Source organism: Esox lucius, chromosome 13 (genome assembly GCF_011004845.1).
Source record: "Esox lucius isolate fEsoLuc1 chromosome 13, fEsoLuc1.pri, whole genome shotgun sequence".
Lineage (NCBI taxonomy): Eukaryota > Metazoa > Chordata > Actinopteri > Esociformes > Esocidae > Esox > Esox lucius.
The window spans coordinates 36,760,106-36,783,734 of NC_047581.1; the positions used below are offsets into that span (position 1 = coordinate 36,760,106).

Sequence of the window (23,629 nt, forward strand, 5' to 3'; positions counted from 1 at the left end):
AAGTGTTGTGTCAGTGCCTGTATTTTAATTTAATTTTTTTACTTAACCCCATACCCAATTAAATCGTATAGCCTACCCTGTACAATTGCAGTAAACAGTCACAAAATTGCATGAGAGTATTGAATGGCCTATAAGACATTTAAAAGGCTAAATAAAGTCATAGAACATGGTGACCGGTAGCATAATGGCTGAAAAGTGCCTATGAGAAGTCTATAGACCTATTTTATTTCACAATAGTAGAAAGTTGAATGTTCTGGCATATCTTTTATTTTAATTAATCTTTTTCTCTTCTCATTTAGTTGCAGTATCATGCTGGCTTGGCATCCAGTCTTCTTAACCAGCAGTCACTCAAACGCTCAGCTAACCAAATGGGGGCATCTGCCAAGAGAAGACCCAAAGTTCAGCCGAGTACCCTGGTTTTGCCACCACAGTGAGTAACACATCTTCTAGGTACTCACTAAGGAAGGGACAATAGACAATGTCAGTACTAATCAACATGGAAAATACTCCATGAATTATGATATTGTGGAGAAATTCCATAATCGGGATTAATCGTTTATCAGGATAATCCTCACACGAGTAACTTGAAAAAGCTCTGCCAGTCACTGAAATGTCCCTGACTATTTGTTTCATTTTACAAGTGGAGCACATCTCATCTCAAGTTGTACCACGCCACTAAACATCCTCTGCAATGTATGGTCAATGAAGCCAGATGGCTCTGCTAGCTGGCAGCCATATAAAGGTAGAGATTTACATGTTCTTTTATTAATGCAAGAAAACTCTTCTTTTATTGTAATTGCTTTTTTAAATGCACAAGAACAAGATTTATTTAATGGAAGAAAATCAGCAGAAACTAAAGAAAGCAGGGTAAGAGAATAGAAGAATATTGTCCAAACAATAACAATTGAATTGCAGTTCTTAAATGTCATGAGTTTGTATTGTATAGATTTAACAAAAAAAACTTTCCATTGCAAGAATGCTATCTTAAATGATGAAAAGGCCCATTATTTCCATCAGCCCTATAATCATTCTCAGCCCGGAGGAAGCACAAGAATGAAAGACAGAGAACAACTTGAATGTGCTTCACTGTCAGTCATGAAAGTGTCCTCATGGACGAGGTCTTCGTCAGATCACGAAATGTAAATCCCAGCCAAACTGCCTCTGTGACATTTTTTTATCCGACACCCAAAATATCTGTCCGATTTGTTGTAAAATCAATACCTAATCCAACCAGGATCCGAAGTCGGCCATATCCAATCCAAAATATGCCAGAGATGAGGGATAATCAGATCTTAATTTTGTCTGATAATTAGACTATCAGATAGATATGTCTGATAGAAAAAAATGCTGCATTAGCTCACTAAATTGTTTTACCCTTTCTGGCACATGCATTTTGTATTATACCTTTGCTACTCTCACATTTCTTCGCTCCACATTTCTCAGGATCTAAGTTTAGTATTTTCTCAAAGGCATCCCTGTTTTAAAATGAGGAGCGAAGAGAGTCTGTGTATTATAAATGCATCTCTCTCCCACTAATTTGGGCACTTTCATTTATTTGTTGAATAATACTGCTTGTTTTTCAAATGACCTGGCATTTGTAGGGCTATGTGTAGGGCTATAAAGGCATGTGTGGGGGTGTCTAAAAGTGGGCTAGTAATTAAAATGAACTTCCCTCAAGAGTGACCGTGCTTCTGTATTTTTTCATCACCTCACACGCATAAAGTCAACAGTGTTTTAGACTATTCATTGCGATTGAGGATCTTATAATGAATAAGCTAATGCTTTCCAATTCCTTTGCAACAGTTCTAGTCTGACCGCCACACTTTGCAGTCTACAGACAAAGCTCCGGATCATGTCTCCACTTCCTGCTTGTGCCAATACTTGTCCAATCCATTACCATGGAAAATAACCAGCTGAAACAATGCTGAGCTCAAACAAAACTGTAATATTTATTTAAAAGGTATGCAGTTATGAGATGCAAGCAAACAAACTGCAAATTGTAGAAAATGATTTAAATGATTGTACATATCTGTCGATGTTCTTATAATTTTGTTTATATTTTAATTGTTAACACTTTCCTACTATTGACAGTGACATGAGAAGACAAATAGAATATCATTTGCGCAGGCCAGAATAACACAGACTGTGTGTTATCTCCACAATACATGATGCGTACAACATAACAGGGAGCTTTTATAATGAATGATGAAGTTATTACGAAGAATCGACTCATCAAATAGGCCTATTGTTAGCTAATGAGGCACCTAAAATGTGCATGCAAGTGCGTGCACCAACAGATCACTACTGGTAAGAAATTACATCTATTTTCACACTTCATCCTCAGATGAGTGACTTGAAAAAGCTCTTGCGGGTCACCAAAGTGTTCCTGACTACACGTTTTATTTTACGAGTGGAGCGCATCTCATCTCACGTCGTGGGCAACTATGCCACTAAACATCCTCTGCAATGTATTGTCAATGAAGCTGAATGGCTCTGCTAGCGGGCAACCATATACATTTAGATATTTACATGTTGATTAATGCAATAAAGACCCATGTTATTTTACTTCAATGGATTTTTTAATGCTCAAGGACAGAAGTTATGTAATGGGGAATTGTTATTGGGCTGACAGCCTCTCTGTCTCTTGGGAGTTCCCCGCAAAAGCCCCTCTTTAATCGGTATAAAATCGTAAATTGGAATAATTTTGGCCAGGATAATCGTGCCATGAAATTCTCATATCCCACCCCTGGTACTTACCCATATTCTGGATGGTTGGGAATGATATTCCTGAAATATGAATGATCTCTAGTGTTGGGTGTCAACGCGTGCATTTCGATTCTGCGTCGGTTCTTTTACGTCAGATTTTCAGTCGTGTATTTTACAGTCCATAAAAGTTGCACTTATCTGCCAGCACCTGCTACACGGACGGCGGACCTAATGTCACGTAATTTCACAAAGTACGTCAACAAAGCATGTGAGAACTGAGAAGAGACACTACTGTTTACATCCTGGACCATGGTTGACCGCAGCGAACGCTCACTTCAGGCCAAAATAACGTCCCAGATACTGCTAACAGTAGCAACTTCTCACGCTCAGGTACGCAAAACGCAGTAGGGCTGTCTTATGTTCCTCTATATTATTATTAGATGTTCATTCCTTATTATTTTTGATATTGGAGTTATGTCAATGACATTGACATATATTTGAGTATTAATCCTTAAATGTAGCACATTAACGTATCACTTTGACATCCATAGCAACCACAGCGAGCTAGCCAACATGGAGTGTACTGACTGGTGGCAAGCTAACTCAGCATACTGTCCTTACATACATGGACACCAAGCCAGCTAGTTTACTATAATATTTATCGTAATTATTATATATTACCTACCAACTGGTCTGTGGGTAAATTAATGTCATCTACCCAGCTTGCTGGTAATTTCTTTCTTTAAAACTAGAAAGCCAACTTATCACACTATTGGTCATTCCTTATAAGACATTTTTATTTCTTCCTGGCATTTTATAGTAACCTTTCTGAATCCTGTCACCGTTGACTGATTATAGCCTAAATGTGCGAAGAATAAAAGTTAGGCAAATGTTCCTTCTTGAAATACATTCTATTTCTTCTCTCCCAAGAATTATGGAATTGGAATTGGGATTCGATAAGAACCGGTTTTGATAAGCAAAATCGGAAACGATGAAATTTAAATGATACCCAGCCCTAATGATCTCTTAGTTTCAAAGGCATAGTCTCAGTTGATGACATCACTGTAATGAAATGGTGCATTGTCTTGTTTTGTTATCTTTGACCTCTTGGGTCTGTAGACCTCTTGCTTTGATAGGAGAGTGATGAGAGTAGGTGAAGGGCATGCAGGAGGTCTGGAAGGATAGACTTCGGGAATGACATCCCCAATGGAAGATGAAAGAGTGGTTGAAGGAGAGAGAGAAGAGTGGAACCCAGCTGGTGGAGCAGCTAGAAAAGCACAAATCTATTGTGTGTTGGGCTTTTATGGGTAGTCTTTGATCAGAGTGACATTCTATGCTTTTTTTTGTCAATGTGCCCTTTGGTAAATACAAGCATGTGGTTTCATATTGTTATTACAATGCAAGTTATTGTGCCCCTTCAATCTACTGGTTGAGGTTTGCAGAGTGTGTGAAGTGCACCTTCTGTTCACCTTCACCCTTGTCAACAAAATAGAGATCCTTACAAAATGTCAGATTCACTGGATTTGGGTGACATTTCCCCCCTGTATTTCCCATCTGTTTATTGGCATGGGAGGTAAGGCCGCTGTCGCTCAATAAAGTTTCTGCACTCTGGATGTACAAGTAACTATCAATAGTGGGATGCAGTGAAGGCCCAGCTGTCAGTTTGAATGTTCCCGGAGCAGCATCTCACTGGCTGGTTTCCTGCGATGTGCCTGTGTGACATGGGGCTTTTGGGAACTCTGTCTCCTTACAGCACAGGAAGAGAGTGGGTGAAGAGCAGAGCAAGGTGAAGCCAACCATCGGCTCCTCTGTCAAACGTCATTGTCCTGATGAATTTGCCGTTTCTAAAAGGAGCAGCCTGTGCATGAATTATGCAGCACAACCTTCGTGCGCGGTGGCTTTTAACTTTTTTTTTTTTGCATCCACCCAAATGTTTTTGCCATGCATCTTTCTTTACTGTATGTATAGAATTGTCCCAGAACGTTTGCAGTGCAATTATGGTCAGTGGCATGTAACTGCCGCATTTCCCCTGGTGCTTTCCCCCGGTACCAGGGCTACACAGGTGATGTATGCTAATGTTGGCTCTAGACTTTGCTGTTTTGACTATACGTTTGGTACCGAGGACTTAAGGAGGGGCTCAGGTGGGGAGGGAGGAGTAAACTATCATTTTGTTTCTCTTAACGATTTGGTTTCTCTCAACTAAAAATAAAAGGCATTATTTTTCTGGTAGTAATATAACAGAAACAATAACGGCACCCTCGATTTTATAGTAGTGTTTGAACTTGAGTAATAAAACAAATTTCCTCAAACTCCTGCGACCGGCTCCTTCTCCACCTACATTTTTGACACATGCAACTGTAAGCCAGTGTATTCATTATTTAGTTTATGTATTTTGTCTAGTTCTCAGGCATTTTGGGCTGGTTTTGAGCCATCGTTGTTCTGGAAATGTTTGCTTTACCTGGCAACACTGACCCAGAGCCCACATTTCCGACATGGTCCTCCATGGGAATCAAACCCACAATCTCTGGCATTGCAAGTGCCAGACTCTTCTAAATGAGCTACCTTCTGAGGTAGTTTGTGCCACGTTTTCGATAGAGCTCCCCGGAGTTTGAAGACAATTGTGTCAGAACTGTGTCAAGTTTCTGTGCAGTATGCTTGCATATCACTTGATTTTCACGCAACAGATGGCAGCAATCCTTAGGCTCAAACATGCCGGTGAAAATTCAAATGCTGTGGAAATTACTATGCATGCCAAGGTAAGTCTACCTAGTTTTATTCTCTTCTTTTACCTATTCTTTAACCAGCCCTTAGATAGGCAAACCCGCAGAAAGACTGGCACGCCGGAGTCGATCTAAGAATGGTTGCTAAAGAGATTAACACACATGGTTGGCCTGATAAAAGACGGCAGCCTGCTAACTAGAAGGCCTTATGCTAGGAAACTGCTGCAGTGTCTCGATAATAAAATCAAAGAAAGAAAAACAGGTTTCCCATACAGTTATGACAGAAGCAAAGGCGCCCAATTATATTGGTCTGATTGATGGTCAGAACACTGTCAATTAGGCAGATCACTTTCATGCATCTGCGTAGATTAATCCTATAAATGGGTTCATGCTGAATGTAATCAGCTAAACTGGCGCATATTCACTGACTCCTGTCATGCATAAGTCAACCTTCCTTAGCTAGCTAACACCCCCGGTCGGAAATATATTATTGTCCTCAGTGGTTGACACATGTAGGTTATTTAAGCATCTCCCAGAGATGTCCAGGGATGCGGTGTCCGAATGCGAGGTATTGTGCTCTCTGTTGTTAAAAGCAAAGATAACCTGGTCATTAAAGCCGAATTTGAACAGAATGAATGAATTCTTTGGAAAACTAGGATGGTATTATTGCCTGTGCTTATGCAAAGTCACCAGGGAACTGAGCCCTGTAAGGTCACTTTGATAGGAAGTACTGGCCTATGTCCTCGGTGCTCCCATTCTGGGGGGTGTCGTCAGTTTAGCACGCTTATTCCTATCGGCGTAGCGGCTGAGCTGGTCTGTTAGGAGCCGACCGCCTTCCCCTAACCCGCAGGGCTGCTTTTGTAGGTCTGGCCCTGTCATTAGCTTGACAGCCGCTAACGCTAAACAGGAGGAGCATGTCCCCATCGCATGTAGAAATCGTTCACATTAGTTCTAAAGGGGACGTCACACTGTAACTGGTGTGATCGCATCCATGTAGTTCTTCGCATTCACCAGGCTCGGTTGCACACTGCCCATTTATTTTTAATTCCAGCTAATCTTTTTTTAGCATATTTCTGATCCATTACGCTAAAACAATTGCAAATGATTGACGTAGCGAATGTAGGCCTAATGAATGGCATGCTCAGGATGGTCTGGTCCACTGCATCCTGTTTCCACTGCTGCATTGCGACATAGTATAGTTAAGGGGGATGAACATTTTAGTCATCAGTGATCCCTGATTAGACTGAACGGCGTATCAGACAGCACTGAATTATCAGTATTCATCTCAGCGAGCCATGCAGTCACAAGCACAGGAATATCTGACCACCACTTGTCAAATGCACCGGTCGTGAAATAAATGATGTGCCCCCATCTCCAAGCACCCTGCATTGTTGGTGTTAGGTGTTTTTGTATTGGTAATCATTACACGTCACAAAAAGCTGCTACATCTGCTTTGTCTTGGTACTTGCGGCTCACTTTTTAAATACATTTTGGACAGAAAAAGGTTTTCACCTGCTCAGATGCTTCAAATGCTAATCTCCGGCATTAAAATTCAAGACACTCTTTACAAGGGGTTCTTAAACTGTAACGGAACCTCCCTCATGTCTATATTTCCTTAGAGCATTCATTAACTTTGCATTTAAATTACAAGGTTGATAGAAAAAAGCCTTAATGATTTGTAGACCCAGATATCCTGGTGGCTATTCCTTTGTAATCTAAATAACCATGCTTACTCATTATCCATATCTTGCACATGTACATCCCTCTACTGTATATTACAGTATCTATATTTTGTTTCATGTACATCCCTCTACTGTTTATTACAGTATCTGCTGTGTTTATATTATGTTCCAAGTACATTCCTCTACTGTATATTACAGTACCTATATTGTGTTCCATGTACTTACCTTTACTGTATATTACTTTTTTATTTTTATTTTCCATGTACATCCCTTTACTACGATGGCCCAGGCGAGCAAAACACAACCATAAATATAATTATACCCCCCCAATAAAAATACTCCCCCCAATAGTGCAAAACACAACCACTAAGACAATTACACCCCCCCAATAAAAATACTCCCCCCAAAAGTGTAAAACTTAACCACAAATACAATTACACACCCCCAAAATAAAAACTCCCTCTAATATTAATAAGTAACACAAAATGACAATTCAAATGTTTGTCCTTCCAAAAATATTCAGTTACCAATATAACCACCCTTCTTTTCAATAACTGCCATGAGCCTTCCATCCATGGAGTCTGTCAGTTTCTTGATTTGTTCACGATCAACTTTCGCTGAAGCAGCAACCACAGCCTCCCAAATGCTGTTCAAAGAGGTGTATTGTCTTCCCTGACTGTAAATCTCACGTTTGAGAAGGGCCCACAAATTCTCAATAGGTTTTAAGTCAGGAGAGGAAGGGGGCCAGGTCATTATTCGGGCGTCTTTGTGGCCCTTGCTGACTAGCCAAGCAGTGGAGTACTTGGATGCAAGTGATGGAGCATTGTCCTGCATGAAGATCATGGCCTTCTTGAATGCTGAGGTCTTCTTCCTGTACCACTGCTTGAAGAAAGTATCTTCCAGAAACTGGCAGTAGATTTGGGAGATGAGTTTTAGTCCATCTTCAACCTGAAAAGGTCCAACTGCCTCATCCTAAATAATAGCAGCCCATACCAGTACCCCTCCTCCACCTGGCTGGCACCTGACTGAAGTGGTGCCGTGTGTCCATTAGTGATCCAGCCATGGATTCATCAAGACTCACTCATTTCATCTGTCCATAAAACATTTGAAAAATCTGTCTTCAGGTATTTCTTAGCCCTATCTATACAGTACATTTCAAATCTTATTCAGTGGTGGTCATGTTTTAGCTTCTTGACCTTGGCCATGTCTCTGAGCAATGAGCGCATTTTTGCATTCGCGTCTCGCTTCACGTTGACTCTGCCATTTTATTACCAACCATTTCTTCTTTGAGCCATTCTCTAGTAGCAAGATCCATTTTCGTTTCAACTTCAGCTGTAGACAGGTTACCTCACATTCCCCTAAATAAATCTGAAATAATATGGAATCCATGGTTGACTTAATGTTGGAAAGTTGGCCAGGCCCTGTGGGAGCAAAGAAGCCCCTAACTCTAATGCTGCCTCCTCCAATCTGTATGGTTGGTATTAGGTTTGTCTGTTCAAAGGCAGGATTTTGTTAGTCTTTCCTTCCTGACCTCATGTACCTCATGTACCAACTCGCATATAGTTAAGACCGGACCATTTTTCTAAACTTTATGGAAGGTTGGACCCTTTGATATTACGCTAATGATTCAGATTCTACATTTTATCTGGTGCTCAATATAGGGGTGTACTAACTTTTCTGTGTAAGGAAAGTTTGCTCACAAATAAAAAAACTTTCAAGGTGTACTTTTTTACATTATGTAACATGTGAACAAGACACCAGGTAACCTCCGGACCGCAATAGAAAGTATTGCCCTCTTGAGATTCGAAGATGAAAGATGCCAGAAACAGTCGCAATATAACCGTATACAGATTTAGGCTCACTATAACGTAACTACTGTATGTTGTAGCCTGGAAATGTGTTTGTCTATCCTGACCTAAAACGGATGATCGGATGGGTACTTTGAAAATCCACCAGAAACAGTCGCAAAATTACCGTAAACTGTCTTAGTTCAGGCTTACTATTATGTTGTCACTGGAGGTTTAAGCCGGAAAAATTTTCGTCTATACGGAATAATTCATAATGCGTACTTCGCTTCGCCTGCGAGGAGATATGAACTTGGGACCTATAGTTCGCCTGGCCGCTTCTCTAACCACTGCGCTATTTAACAAGGGATAGTCAGTAGGTCAGTCACTCACTCATTAAGAGATGTTAACTCTTCTTGGCTGGCTCTGCTTACGCGGTCTGGCAAAAAGGAAGTGTAACTTTTTCATGTAGTGGGTTTCACAATTTTCAGATGTCTAAATGGGATTGTGGGTTTGAAAAGTTTGAGAACCCCTTACAAAGTTTGTTTGTGTGTACAGTGGGAGATTTACTTGTGTTTGGAAAAATAAACCGCCAGTAAACTTCTGCCCTCAGTAGTCCAAAAATGATAATTTCAAGCTTGTCTGTCTGTTGACTTTCATATGACTTTTAAACTCACTCTTAACATAGGATTTTCGTTTTATGTCTGTTTTGCATGACATCCTTAGCTCTGTCAGTGGCTAATGGCTAACACGATTCTCATTATATCCACATTAGTATGCATGGCCCTTGTGGCCTTGCAGTCCGGGTTAAAAGTGATTCCTGACAGCGCTGACAGTTAACAGGGTCCCTGTGGCCAAGGTTTAGGAGTGCGGGTGGATTGATGTTTAGGAAGTATGGAGGCCAGCCCAATGGATTTGTAAGCTCAGTGGCTGTCCCTCTTAGCCATGTCGTTCGGGCTGTCTGTCTGTTGGTCTGTGTCTGTCAGTGAAAGCTGCAGCCGCCACTATAGGCTGTTCAAATCACTGGCTTGGAGGACGATGTTGGAGACCTTCTAAAAGGAGAAAATCTCCTAGTAGTCAAGATATGGTAGTGATTAATTCATTATCTTCCCAGTTGTGTGTCGCGTACATTATATGTGCAAAATATATATTTTTCATTCTTTTCGGCAAGACCCGAACACTTGAGTGAACTTTTGGAATCAGAATGATTGGCAAGGAGCATTGTTCTTGTTTTAAACAGTCTATCTTACAGGACTGCATGCACATTTACACATTTAAACACTGTATTTTACAGGTCTGCATGCACATTTACACATTTAAACACTGTATTTTACAGGTCTGCATGCACATTTACACATTTAAACACTGTATTTTACAGGTCTGCATGCACATTTACACATTTAAACACTGTATTTTACAGGTCTGCATGCACATTTATAGTCAAGTTAATAGTGAGGAAGAAGAACTGCACTCCTTAAGTGACAAGGCGTGGCTTGGTTGGGGGCCGCAGCCATGGGAGGAAGAAAAGCATAAATAGTCTGTAAAAACTGATTACCTATGGTAGTGAGGTTTCAAAATATTGGATGCTCTTGTGATATAAATATTGCAGGAGAATGTTTTGTGATTTCAATGTAAACACAATTTATTATGCAGCCCTAGTTGTCATATTTCGGATTGTTAAATAGTGGTATTAAACATCTCACAAAAATGTAACTCGTCTGCCCTCCTAGGATTCCGTCCTAGGATTGATATGGTCTAAACACTGTGTTTATCTTTTATGTTCAGATGATTAACCGATGACTATCTCCTCCAGGTATGTGGATGATGTGATTTCGAGGATTGGCAGAATGTTTCCTGACATGTCAATCGAACTCTTCCGGCCCAACGGAACGTCGGCAGTTCTTCTGGTAAGATTCCTCCTCGCCACTGGGAATCCAACGGGTCTCTGGTCCATATGCTTTGCATACATTCAATATCTGAGCAGTTATTGAAGTTTGGAGGGCTACTCCCAGTATAAATATACTGAGCTGAACATGCTGACCATGGGGACATTCGCATGATGTCAGCAATATCCAGCAAAAGTCAGTGGGTTTGGGGGGTCAACGATGTGCTCCCTGACACAAACATTTCCGATTTCTAGAAATCCTACACATTTTTCATGGGGCCAAGAGGGAATTGTACAGTTTTAAAGCTAGATTCCTGGAATCCTTCAGATTGGGTCATAGAGAATCTGTTTTAAAGGCATTTTTTGCATGTTTTACAATGCCACTCAAATGACATTTACTTGCAATTCTTAATTCTGGCCATGTCATATGCTGTTTTAACAGCTGCTTACTGAATATAAGGGAGGACCCCAAAGGTTCCTTTCTGTCCATGAATGACGGCCAAAGAAAACACCAATGTGCCATTCTGTGCGCATTCTCTGACCATGACATGTCCAGATATTTTACCAATAATTGTCATTTAGACTGCAGAGGAATGTGTACCGTTCACCGGGTGTGCTGTTCAAAGGTGTCTCGGGTAGAACGCTTTAGACCTCCAGCCTTTAACAGTTTCTTCGCCATCCCTGCTTTGCTCTGAGTTTTATTTTAATGAAGTGCTCAAGGATTCAAAAAGGCTTGTTGTGTTAAATATTCATACCAGCTGTAATAATTGACACGGTTCCCCCAGGATATGTTAGAGCTGTGCTTTACAGCTCTATATGTACAGCTGAGCTACAGTGCTACTCTTCAGTCCCGTACCACAAAAACAACCTGCGTCGCAGGAATTAAGCTCCTACACAGCGGTTGCGTTCAGTTTCAACATATCACCAGTGCTATTACATTCAGTTTCAACATATCACCAGTGCTATTGCATTCAGTTTCAACATATCACCAGTGCTATTACATTCAGTTTCAACATATCACCAGTGCTATTGCATTCAGTTTCAACATATCACCAGTGCTATTGCATTCAGTTTCAACATATCACCAGTGCTATTGCATTCAGTTTCAACATATCACCAGTGCTATTGCATTCAGTTTCAACATATCACCAGTGCTATTGCATTCAGTTTCAACATATCACCAGTGCTATTGCATTCAGTTTCAACATATCACCAGTGCTATTGCATTCAGTTTCAACATATCACCAGTGCTATTGCATTCAGTTTCAACATATCACCAGTGCTATTGCATTCAGTTTCAACATATCACCAGTGCTATTGCATTCAGTTTCAACATATCACCAGTGCTATTGCATTCAGTTTCAACATATCACCAGTGCTATTGCATTCAGTTTCAACATATCACCAGTGCTATTGCATTCAGTTTCAACATATCACCAGTGCTATTGCATTCAGTTTCAACATATCACCAGTGCTATTGCATTCAGTTTCAACATATCACCAGTGCTATTGCAAGTGTCTTTACTCCTGAACAACTCACTATTACGTTGCTCCTTGATGATTCGCTGTTATGGTGGTCCTTAACATAATCGATTCAAAATGAAAAAGTCCTTGCTACGAATTACGCTGGTGTTAGGATTAAGGTTTGGTTATGGTTAGGGTCAGGGTTATGATGAAGTTGAAGGTTACAATACAGAAAACGGCAGACTAAACCAGAAAGTCTCTTGATGGAATCTAACTTGCGACCATGGGAGTCCAGGTCGGGTGTGTTTCTGCCCCCTCACCGTCCCCGACCACAACGACCCAGCAAATATCTGCCCCATTTAACCGTGAATGCTCTCATAACTACCCCTACTGTCCGGGTTGAGGTGCTGGCAGCCCCCTTCTCATATGTTGACAGTAAACATAATCGCATTTTTCAAACCAGTTCCTGAGACGCAGGGTTGCCATATAAAGAACGCTAACACCATTTCAGAGGCAGGGTCCACTTACTCCTGACCAGATGCTTCTCCGGGTCAAGGTGTCCGTCTTGAGGGATGTTTGGTATTTCTCTCTTTCCAGTGTTGCCATGTAATCATGAGGTTACCGTTATAATGATGACCGCCGGGTTGTCAGAACTTTGGCGTCCCGGCACGCATGACGAGAACGGGGGGGGGGGGAGGCTGAACGGGGGGGAGGCAGGAAGATTACACACACTCCGGCCCCACCAGCTGAGCTTCTGGTTCACACTCACAGGGCACTGGCTCACAGATGGCCCAGTTGGCAGGCTGGCAGGCCGACCAGACCCAGCCCTGCCTTCCATACTGCACCCAGGCTTCATTACCTCACCGCCATCGTCACCACAGAGCTTGCCAGGACCAACAGCACTCCTGGTGCCTTCTCCTTTATGCACGCTGACTCCCGGCAGTGAAATCTCAGTATTTGTATTTGTGAGCATAGAGAACTGCGTTCAGGATACCCCGCGCTCGCCATAACCGGTACATTGTTTTGGTTTTTTAACCGATGGAGGAGTTGACCCGCTGAAGGGGGCGGCCAGAGAGACGCGACTGGCTGATTACATCTGCTACTAATGATACATGCCTGACATTTCTGGAGACGTTGTTGGCGCGGGGCGGATGATCCAAAGACTGGCTGGTGAACAGTGTCAGCAGTGAAAGGGATACTGTGTAAATTGGGGTGAAGTTAAAGGACCTGGGCGTGTGATCCCCTACAGTGGCAGTGGAAGGCTAATGAGGGGTCCCTCAGCCATAATTAGACTGTAGCTGTTAATCAGCCATAATTAGACTGTAGCTATTAATCAGCCATAATTAGACTGTGATGTGTCCACGGGCCACACCCCTCCGTGGGCCACGCCCCTCCATCGCTGTCACACCCTTTCCACTGCAGTCTGTGCCCTAAACCTGCCATTTACTCGTGGGTCGTCTGTGTTCCCCCGTTCACACAACATTGATCTGTTCATCAGCTTGTACCTAAGTCGCATCTAGTTGGCTACTGCGTTTTGTCAATAGAGTCATGTTGCATGTCGGACCGCCCATCTGAGCCAATGCAGGAACTGCGTCGCTGCTTCCTGATAGTCGTGTTTTAAAGCTCCTGATTGTTTCGTTTGAGAAGAGCAGGGACGTGTGCTTTTACATTCGTCGAATTTTAAGGTGACCTTGTTGTGGTTTTGATTCAGTTTGAAAGCTAATTCTGCCCCCTCAAGGTCTCTGCAGTGGCTGTAGGGTGGGATTACTTGGAGCCGGTATGTAAAGGGAGCTGTGCTGGCAGGGCAGCGCTTCCATGTTTGGAACTTTGACAGGACATCCTCTGACCGCCTTAATGCTGAGAAGGAGAGAATGTCCGGGCACAGAGGTCAGGGCAGGGAGACCAATAAATATGGGCGTCATCAAAATGGAAGCAGCCTTATCAAGCCCTCACCAAGTGTTTTCAGGTGGGAGACTGGCTGGTGGTCAGATTCGCTCCGGGCTTCTATTCCTATTGAATTAAGCAAAGACGTGAATGGTGTCAGTCGTCCTGTCGTCGGTCTAAACAAGATCAAGCCTGCGTGGTTCTCCTCACACGTGTGTGTGTTCCAACTGGGAACTGAGCTTCACCTTCAACACTTCCCTCCCACTGAATGGTGACGCGCTGGGTATTGTAGGGGTTGGGTCTGGGCTGTGAGGCGTGGTGGTCACGGACTTGAGGACGGTCGGTGGCCAGACACATTGCTGTGGTGAAAGTAATGTCCGTGTACGCTAACCGTATGTTGGCCAATTTTAACCCTGAGGCGCGTTGTCTTCTCTCCTTCATTAATGACCGTATTTGCTGCTGCCTCAACACGCCTAACTTGTCTTCAGCCATGGAGGTTCCTCATATTTCCCATCTCATATGATCTCAGCGTGGAGCCATGCGGTTTTTCACTGTCTAGAGTGCCATGTTACATCAAAAAACTATGGCGCCGCAGAAATGCATGCCAGCCTGCCTTCAGTCAGGTTTTCGTTCAATGCAAAAGATTGTTGTCAAATGTAGTGTTGTGACGGTTCTTTTGTTTTTGTGACAGTCCTTATCTGTGACCGTTGGCTGATCTCTGCTGTGACTCTGCCAGCCTTACAGATAATTAACTGTCGCAATGAAAGGCAGTTGGTGTTATTTTTCTACCAACTGTCGGCTAAAGTCATGCAAACTCATAAAACATATCAGTGTGCTAATAGCTGTGGATGGATAATTTTTGTAGGTAAAACTCTGGCTCCTACTGGTAGGCCGTGTTGATGAAAGGTTATTGTAGATAGTCATAGTCAACCTTAGATTCAAATTTTTGTCTGCGAATGGACCAATGTTTTGGCTGACTTTTCTTTGTGGATCTGGTGAATTACTAAACAAGTATGAACGAAGAAATACAGAGTTTGAGTCTTTATTGTGGAAAACAGACAAAACAAAACAAGTCTTTGCGGTCATAGAACATGGGGAGAAGCCATAAGATTTAGTAAAGGTACAAACCGAAGATTCGACAATTCATCTAGTGGTAGGACACGAGGACTTCGGACTCTACTTCTGGTAACAGGTCTATAGGCCACGTAGCCTGTAGTCCACATGTATCAGTACACTCAATTAAAACAAATGAATACACGACGAAACAATTCACAGCTTTTCTGCGAGCCGTGGCATCTCGTTTTAGTTTCTTTGTGTCGGCTTGTACTGTTTTTAGGCGTCTTCCTCATACTGAAGGTTGGCGCCAGTTTTATGGAGGGCAGGGAGAGAGCAGATTAACACCACAGGAGTCCCCCGATACGTCTGATTGGCCTGTTGTCACGCCCCAGGAGGGGCTATTGCTGGGTCTTATCTTCCGCCCTGTGCAGAACTGTCACAAGTCTTTTAGCATCAACTTATCCAGAGCAATTACAGGTGAGTGCCTTGCTCATGGGCAAATTGACAGGCCTGTCATCTTTTTTTTCCAGTTGCTGGCCCAAGATTAACAGCTAGCCTACCACACGCATGTAATTAAAATACCAACGACAAAAAAGGCAAAGGTTATAATGCAGAAGTACCTCATCAAACCCATTTCAGAATTTTATTAGTGTTCTTCTGTAATTTGTATACCTCTGAAATCCCCCCCGTTCATCTCAGCATTTGAGGGACAGAGACCGGGCAGCGCCACAACCCCGGTGCCACAACGCCAGCTTGCCACGTGTTTGCCAGCGGCTCTGCTTCAGACATTGTGCCAGCCTGACGTCCCTGTTCCGCTTTTTCCTCGTCCACCCAGGGTGTCAGTTTCTCTCGCTGGCACTCACTCAGGACCATGGCGGACGTCAGTCACATCCAGACCCACTTGTTGCTTGGAAACTTGCTAATAGTGCCTCGGATTTGTGTGCTCTGCTCTCTGCAGTTACGAGCTCGACGGCCCACTCTCTCTTGCTAAATAAAAATGCCCACCATCTGTGAGCCGGGGCTGCAGTTACTGAAATGCTCTTTCACTTTTCCTAATTAACCTCCCTAGGCTGGCCCATTGGGCTCCCAGGTGAAGCTCCGCTCTGCTCACTAGTTGGGGGGTGGGGGGGGGGCTACCTATGCCCTGCCGTTGGCATACCTTTTAGTCTGGCTGTCAAGAAAGCCCTTTTTAAAACTGTATAAAGTATAGCTGCCACTGAAATGGGCTGGGTTGTCAGTCATTTTAAACAAGTTTGCGGTTGGTGAAGCCTTGAGCTATACGCTTGTGCTGACCACTGTGGTTGGGGTTACGTCAAACATAATCAGCAGCTGTTCAGAAAGGACACTTTGAGATCGATCCCTTGTGAGCGTGCGTATGTGCGTATGTGCGTATGTGCGTGTGTGTGTGAGCGTGTGTGTGTGAGCGTGTGTGTGTGTGAGCGTGTGTGTGTGTGAGCGTGTGTGTGTGTGAGCGTGTGTGTGTGTGAGCGTGTGTGTGTGTGCATGTGTGTGTGTGTGTGTGTGTGTGCGCGTTGCTAGGTCTTAATCTGCTCTATGTCAGCGGAGGCGAGCATTAGCAGATGGTGTTTTTTTTAATGCCTTGCTCACGCAGGCTTTTAATACTGTATACCGCCACACCTCTGTTGGGATCTCTAGAGAGACACGCTTCTGGGAGCTGAACAAGGCGCCGTGTGAAATGGGATGTATACCCCCTTCCCCTGAATTAATCCACTGAGGCTTTTTTTGTGTGTGGAGTTTGGCACAATCTCTTGGAATTACTGTTTCTGCAACAAGTTCCCTAAAGTGGAACTTGGTCTAGTTTTCATGCCATCTGCTTCATAAATCCTGTTATACTCGTATGGGGTTTGCAAAATGTGCAGGTCTCAGGATAAAAATAAGAAATTGCTTTATTATGGTTAAAGAAATTCGCCCCAATAAAATGTATTGTTGGATCTGGTTGTTTTTTGTCTTCTGATTGATTTATCTGACATTTTATCGGCCATTCTGCCAAATTGGTGCCTTTTCTGTCCCCAAGCCATTACATGCACAAATGCATGAAAAGTATCTGTTCAATAATTATATTATCAAGTGTCCTGTACTTTATCCTAATAGCAATCTGATGAGTCATGTAAAACGGAAATTCATAATATGTTAGCTAAAATACAACATGTATTGGTCACGTCCCCAGGTTTTCCCTGAGTCTTGTTCCCCTGACACATTCCCCCTTCGTCACATGAGCAACAGGATGCAGCCCAAAGGTTAATTCTCCCACTGTATTTTATTATCGTATTGTAAGTAGGACTGAGAATGTCAATCACAATGTTCAGTCCTGTTACCTACATTTCTTGGATATTTTATTTTTGTTTTATTTGAATTGTGTACACTTGGATATTATTTAACTGTTCACACACACGCATGCTTTCTACAAGCAAAGATGAGTGTCAGACTTGAAGAGGGCAGGGCACGTACAACAGGACCCCCAGCTAACCACGACTAACCCCAGCGACAGAATTAAGAATGTTTTTAAAACGACCTCCTCCATCTGCATAGTATGTCCAGCGACAGTGGCGACACAATTGGCTCATTCCGTGTCCTCAAGACAAATGTGCACAAGTATGAGTGGCGTTGTGGAATGAGTTAAGAAATCAGCGTCAGGGTTGTTGTGTGTCTAAAACCCAGAACACAGAATACATTGCTGCCAGAGTCAAGACCAGCAGCTGTCCCTATGGCAAAATCAGTTATTTTTGTAAACATTTTTTAATAATTATATTGTGAATTACATTGTTTTATGGAGTAGCCAGGTAGTTGAAATCATGTTGAAGCTCTTGAATGCTAAATTATATTGTAAGCCTTTGGCTATCTGAAAACCTATTTAAATTCATTGTGTGCTTCCAAAGTCTTTTGTATTTCTAACATTTGGCCTCTAATACCCAGCATGCTGTAGGAACGTCACAGGAGAAACTCAATCGGTATCTCTTAGAAATAAGTAGTTACCGTCCTAGAGTTCTGTAGTACTTCTTAAATAGTTTTTTTTTTATTACAATTAAAGGCACAATAACATAGCAATAATGTAACTGCATGTATTAATATAACAATAACATATACAGTTACCATTCTGGATTTTAAATGGCCCATTATATGATTCTTAGGCCATATTGCTCAGCTGTACATGGGAGATGGAGGCTGGTGCTGTGTGCTCTAGTCTCAGGTCATGGGCCTGGATAGAGAAGAGCAGAGAGGGTCACAACTCTATAAAAGGCCTGTCATCAGTAATGGATTCTCCCTTTGAGCACCTGTCTTAGTGGGTAGGATGCAGGCCACCGGAAAGGCATGTCAGCCTTTGAGCTTCCCTGACACTCCTGAATGTAAAAAGCCCCTTTGCTAAAGAAGGGGAAATGTATGTTGCTGAGGCAGCCTCATGAAATATAAATGGAGGTAGTTTCTTGACATGTTTAGTCACCTCAGAGGATTTTCTAATCCCCTCTCCTTCGTTGAATTTAAAAGGGCTGTCCAGGCCTGCGGTGTTCAAGTGTTCAAAGTGTATTTTGGTGTGTCATCTCTATGAAGGTGTTTTCGAGAGGTGTGTGGGTGTGCGTGCGTGTTCTCGGATGATCCACAGTTTCACCTGATTTAAATGTATAGACTACTTTAGCTCGCCAAGCGTTTTCTTAGCTAGTCAGTAATTGGGCAGATTCATTAAACTGTAACTAGTCTAACACTAAACATTAGTGGTAGCACTACACAGGAAGACAGAAAGACATTCCAGCTTCTGATGCTACTGATGCTTAAATGTGTTTCCCGGTCACCTCTCCAATTAGAGGGCTTACAATAGCTCTGAAAAAGACCAGCCTTTTACAGAAGGCTCTTAGGCCGCCTAACCAATCGTCATCGGCTGAGAAGCAAATATTTCATTGGTGATATTTTCCCCATTAATGGATTTATTCATTTATGCATGGAGGATCGTTAGATTCTCTGTTGCCGGACTTAAAAAGTGTCCTTTTGTTTCTTGTTTTGGAGTGCAGAATAATCCATCAAGTCAAATGCTTTTGAAGTGTTTGACTATGCTGTGTCGGTTTTTCTCGCCACACAAATTCAAATGCTGACCTGGTTGTAAGATGACCATTTTCTCCAATAGGACAGAGCTCACTTACTGTCTATGAACTGAAACTCTGGCAACAAATAGATAGACTGGAATACAAAACATACATTGTCCTAGTACTAAAGAGTACCAAAGAACACAACGCAACATTCAGTCTTTAGCCTATTGTGTGTGTGGTTACAATTTTGTTGCGTTAGTACAGAAGGTTGTCAGTTTAGTGAAACCTGATGGCAATTAGAGAGAGAATGCTAAAAAAAATTTTTTTGTTAAAATGTATTTGTTTAAAAAACACATTTTCTTGGATCTGGGTAATGTTTTGTAGTCTATATATATATATATATACACCAGCTACCAAAGCCGAATAAACAGTCTCTACAAATTGATCTCATGTTCTGCAGGGGTTGTCTCTTTGTTTGTTAGCTACTCCTTTTGACATATCAGACACCTGATAGCTGAGGTCATCAGACATCTACAAAGCATTGGTTAGTGAAGTAAAAGTTCTTACATGCAAGAGCGTAGGAGTGACTCTGATATTGGGGGGCAGGGGGGCACATTTTATTAAGCGTGTATGTTCATTTATTCACTGAAATATCTTAAATATGTAGTTCTATGTGTTTTTCCACTTCTAGAATCCACTTCTACTTTGATTCTCTTTGTCCATGACTACTTTAGATATAGACCTACTCTGGTTCAAAAAAGGCGTTGGCATTATTTACCAATAAAGTGCGGATATGACCGGTGCAACCGAGGTAGTCCGGTTGACAATACTGGGTCGATAATTGTCTCCACAACGCTGGCTTGCCATACTCATTATGTCTGGGAAGGTTGTAGCAAATAGATGGTTACCCCAAACGAAGTTTCCTACTCAATATGCTTTCTGTACCGGTGCCTTGCGGGTGTTGCTAGGACTCAAGAGTTCAGTGTGAAAATTCCAGTTTGACTTGAAGGAAGTAGTGATTTCATATTATACCTTGTGTGACTTTTTTGCATGGTGGGACTTTTCAGCTGGAAAGGCATTTCGGATAGATGATAATGTAACCAGAGTGCATTTTTAAAATGACCAATACTACAATGATGTTGGTAACATCTCAGTCAGGCATGTTAGTCCAGCTTTAAGTTTTCCAATCTGGCTCCTATAGACCTCCTTGGTTTGTGGCCTCTTTCTCACCCTCAGCCTACTTTTCTGATCCATGTTATTGTTATAATGGCCTCTCTCCTGAATGAAGTAAACATATACAGTACAATCCCAATTTCAGATGCTGTCCTGCTATCAGAGATCCTATTCAGTTACACTGATTGATTTACATGATGACAGATGAACAGTCTATCTTGGCGTGGCACTTATCAATAATTTACCTGCTGGTTTGTGGCCTCTTTCTCTCCTTGCCTGTATGTTCATGTCTATCACTTTCCTGCCATGATCGTACAAAGCATGAACCAAATTCTCAAATAATTGAACACACGATTCAAGGATTCATCGGATTCAATGATTCAAAGGGTTTATATGTCATTTGCAATAAGTTATGACAATGAAATGCTTGGTTTACCTCCCGATAGTGCAGATGAAGATAGAAAGTAACAGTAGTCATCATTTAAAAATAAAGGAGAAACGCAATCAATCAGTAATAGCACTATACAAAAACACAAATCAATAATAATAACTATACACTAGCTATATCTAGATTCAGAAAATAAACTGAAGAATAACAATTGCCAGCTTTTGTGTGTAGATTGTTACTAAGAACCTTAGCTACTTGACTCCATTCTTGACTGGTGGTGGCTCGTCCATTACTTAGCTAGCTGCTTGTGGACCCTGTGGTGAAGACTAAGACATAGATTGTGCAAATTATTTTAGCAGGTGTTTTTCCTTTCAAATCATTCACTCACTTTTTCACACGGCCATAGAAACTACTCAGTGTTATCCAGCAAGCAGCCTACTGTAACGTTTGTTGGATTAAACTTGAAAATAAAGATCTACATCTTAACTATTTTTTTGCCAGAAGTAAACGTATATTTTATCACGTTTGTTCGTTCTATAGCTATGAAAATGTATTGACGTTTATACATGTTGCGCTTACTGTGAAAACTAATGCTGATGTTTAGAAATCAGGGGCTTTCTCCTATCAGGCTTACCTTCTTGGCTCATCTTTACTTTCTCCCTCTCCGTTCTCTTTGTCCGTCCTTGTCTCTCAGGTAGTATGTCTTCATGCCCTGGGAGGATCCCCCCCCCTCGCTCTTATACTGAGATGGTCTAAGACTGCAAGTCAAAGCCCTTTTTAAGCTTTGCACTGCTTTGAAAGATCAAGGTCAATATCTAACACGAGCGCACTTTTCAATTCCGTAATTCTGTTTGCCAAATGTGTGTGGGATGACGAAAGGTGGCTGCCCTTTTCCAAGGTTAATTCACTATAAGGTTGGGTACGACAACCCTAAATGGCCCTCTAGTGAAGAACATTGTAGGTTAACCACTGCCTCAAGTGGAGAAATAAGAGGAGAGAAGGGTGAAGCACTTTTTTGACATGGCGGTTGGTTAGGAGAAGACTGAACAGGGACACATTTGTCATTGTCTTTTTCTCTCTGCCTCTTGTTTCAGGTGACGTTGGGGAAAGTGCTGAAAGCCATCGTGGTGATGAGAAGCCTGTTTATAGATCGGACCATTGTGAGAGGATTCAATGAGAATGTGTATTCTGAAGATGGCAAGGTACTACAACAGATATAACAAACACAAAACATCTGAAGCATTCGTTTAGATTTCAATTTTAAACAATAAAACAGTTGGGTTTCCCTTGCAATTTAATATAGGGATGTAACAAATGTGGACATTTGATTTTAAACAGGGCTTTTAAAAAATGTACCCTCTAAAATTCTAAGGATTTGTTTTCATAAAAGAAGGATGTCACCGTCTTTTAAAGGTTTTAACCTGTAAACTGTCACTCCTCTAATGACCTTGAGAACATGACCTTGAGAACCTCTCACAATTTAGAGATCATACACTTGAAGTTTTCTTCTCTTAAGAACACTCTGGAGGAGCAGTGACCAGATTTTAAGGCTTATATTTTAGAGTTTTGGCACGCTGCTCAATGTAAGTAAAATGTTTAGTTCAAAAGTGGTAGAAAGCTGGCTCTTCCAACCAATGGTAATCTCTGTATAGTGTGTAGGATATCCTGACTTGATTCAGATTGCTTACAATTTGATCCCTTTAATCAAATGTTGACATTGTTCTTGTTATCTGGCTGCATCTTGTTCTCTGCCTGTGCTCAAACTACAAAACATTTTCCATCCTTCTCCTGTGCTCAGACATCAACTTCTTGTTCCTCCAACTTCACATTTCTAACCATCAGTTTTACATCGAATGGGGTAGCTTTCTTACCAGCCTCTTGCTGGTACAAATTCCATCTTTACCAAAGCAGCTCCTTGACAACCGCTTGTGACAGGGTAGATGCCACACTGATTTGCTTTGGTGTATCTGTAGTGTTCTAAAGTAGGCTCTTTAAAGTCCAGTTTATTTTAACGGTTTCTTTGTCTTTATAAGCATGCTTCTGTATGCAATTTTCTAAATGATTTCAACAATCGCAAAATATTTGTTGGTTGTCAGTGATAGCAGCTCTACAGCAGTCGCGTTTATAAACATTCATATTTCAGCACCGTATATCACAGTAGGAGATTACAGTAACTGCTATACTCATGAGAAATAAATGGATCCCGGACGAGCCCCTGTTTTATTAAGTTCTGTAAAAAAAAATGCAAAACAGGATGAGAACTAACAACAATACCTTTGAGAGCCAAAACAAAAGAAAAGGGTTTTTCATAAGGATTTTTGAAAGACTCCCACAGGGCTGTCTACTGAATGTTGTCAAACAAAGACACCCACCATGATTGCCGAAAAACAGTTGCACCAATGAAACTTAAAGAAACCAAAATAAATACCCACACCAACTTAGCATATGTAGTGAAAATAAAAGTGGAGCCAAGCAAAAACCCAGAAACAAAAGTTTGAAGCTTGTGTTGTCTCTGTAAGTAAAAAAGACACCTGTGAAGATGTTGTTCAATTTCTCTTATAGTCATAGTGCACATCCAGTTATTAAGTGTGGGCAGTCTGGTATTGCATACATTTTTTTAAATAAATAAATGCACACATTTAACAGAATTGTTTCACTAAGGATTCCAATATTTTGGTTGTTGGTATAAAAATGTACTGTGAAACAATCTGCAAAGAAATAGAGAATCCGGTGTCCTGGGTTGGTCCTGGGGGTTCTAAGTTGCTGCCTGTGGTGCGCATGTACTGCTGCAGCATGGGTTTTGAATTCGGCCCAACATTGTCTGTGTCAAATAAAGCATTCACGTGACCC

At 41.8% G+C, this 23,629-nt stretch overlaps 1 protein-coding gene across 3 annotated transcripts in view; it reads left to right on the plus strand.

The window, feature by feature from the left end:
* Positions 1 to 23,629, plus strand: part of med27 (mediator complex subunit 27) — a 51,076-nt gene that overhangs the window by 22,003 nt on the left and 5,444 nt on the right. For 2 of the 3 annotated variants that reach the window (XR_002197719.2, XM_010877156.4), the window contains exons 3-5: positions 300 to 430; positions 10,706 to 10,799; positions 21,874 to 21,981. Coding sequence is in view for 1 of the 3 variants with exons in the window: in XM_010877156.4 (XP_010875458.1) it covers positions 300 to 430; positions 10,706 to 10,799; positions 21,874 to 21,981 (333 nt within the window). In the remaining 2 variants the exon portion in view is untranslated. Of the gene's footprint in view, positions 1 to 299; positions 431 to 10,705; positions 10,800 to 21,873; positions 21,982 to 23,629 lie in introns of those variants that run through there. The other variant, XR_004576728.1, reaches the window with a different exon arrangement.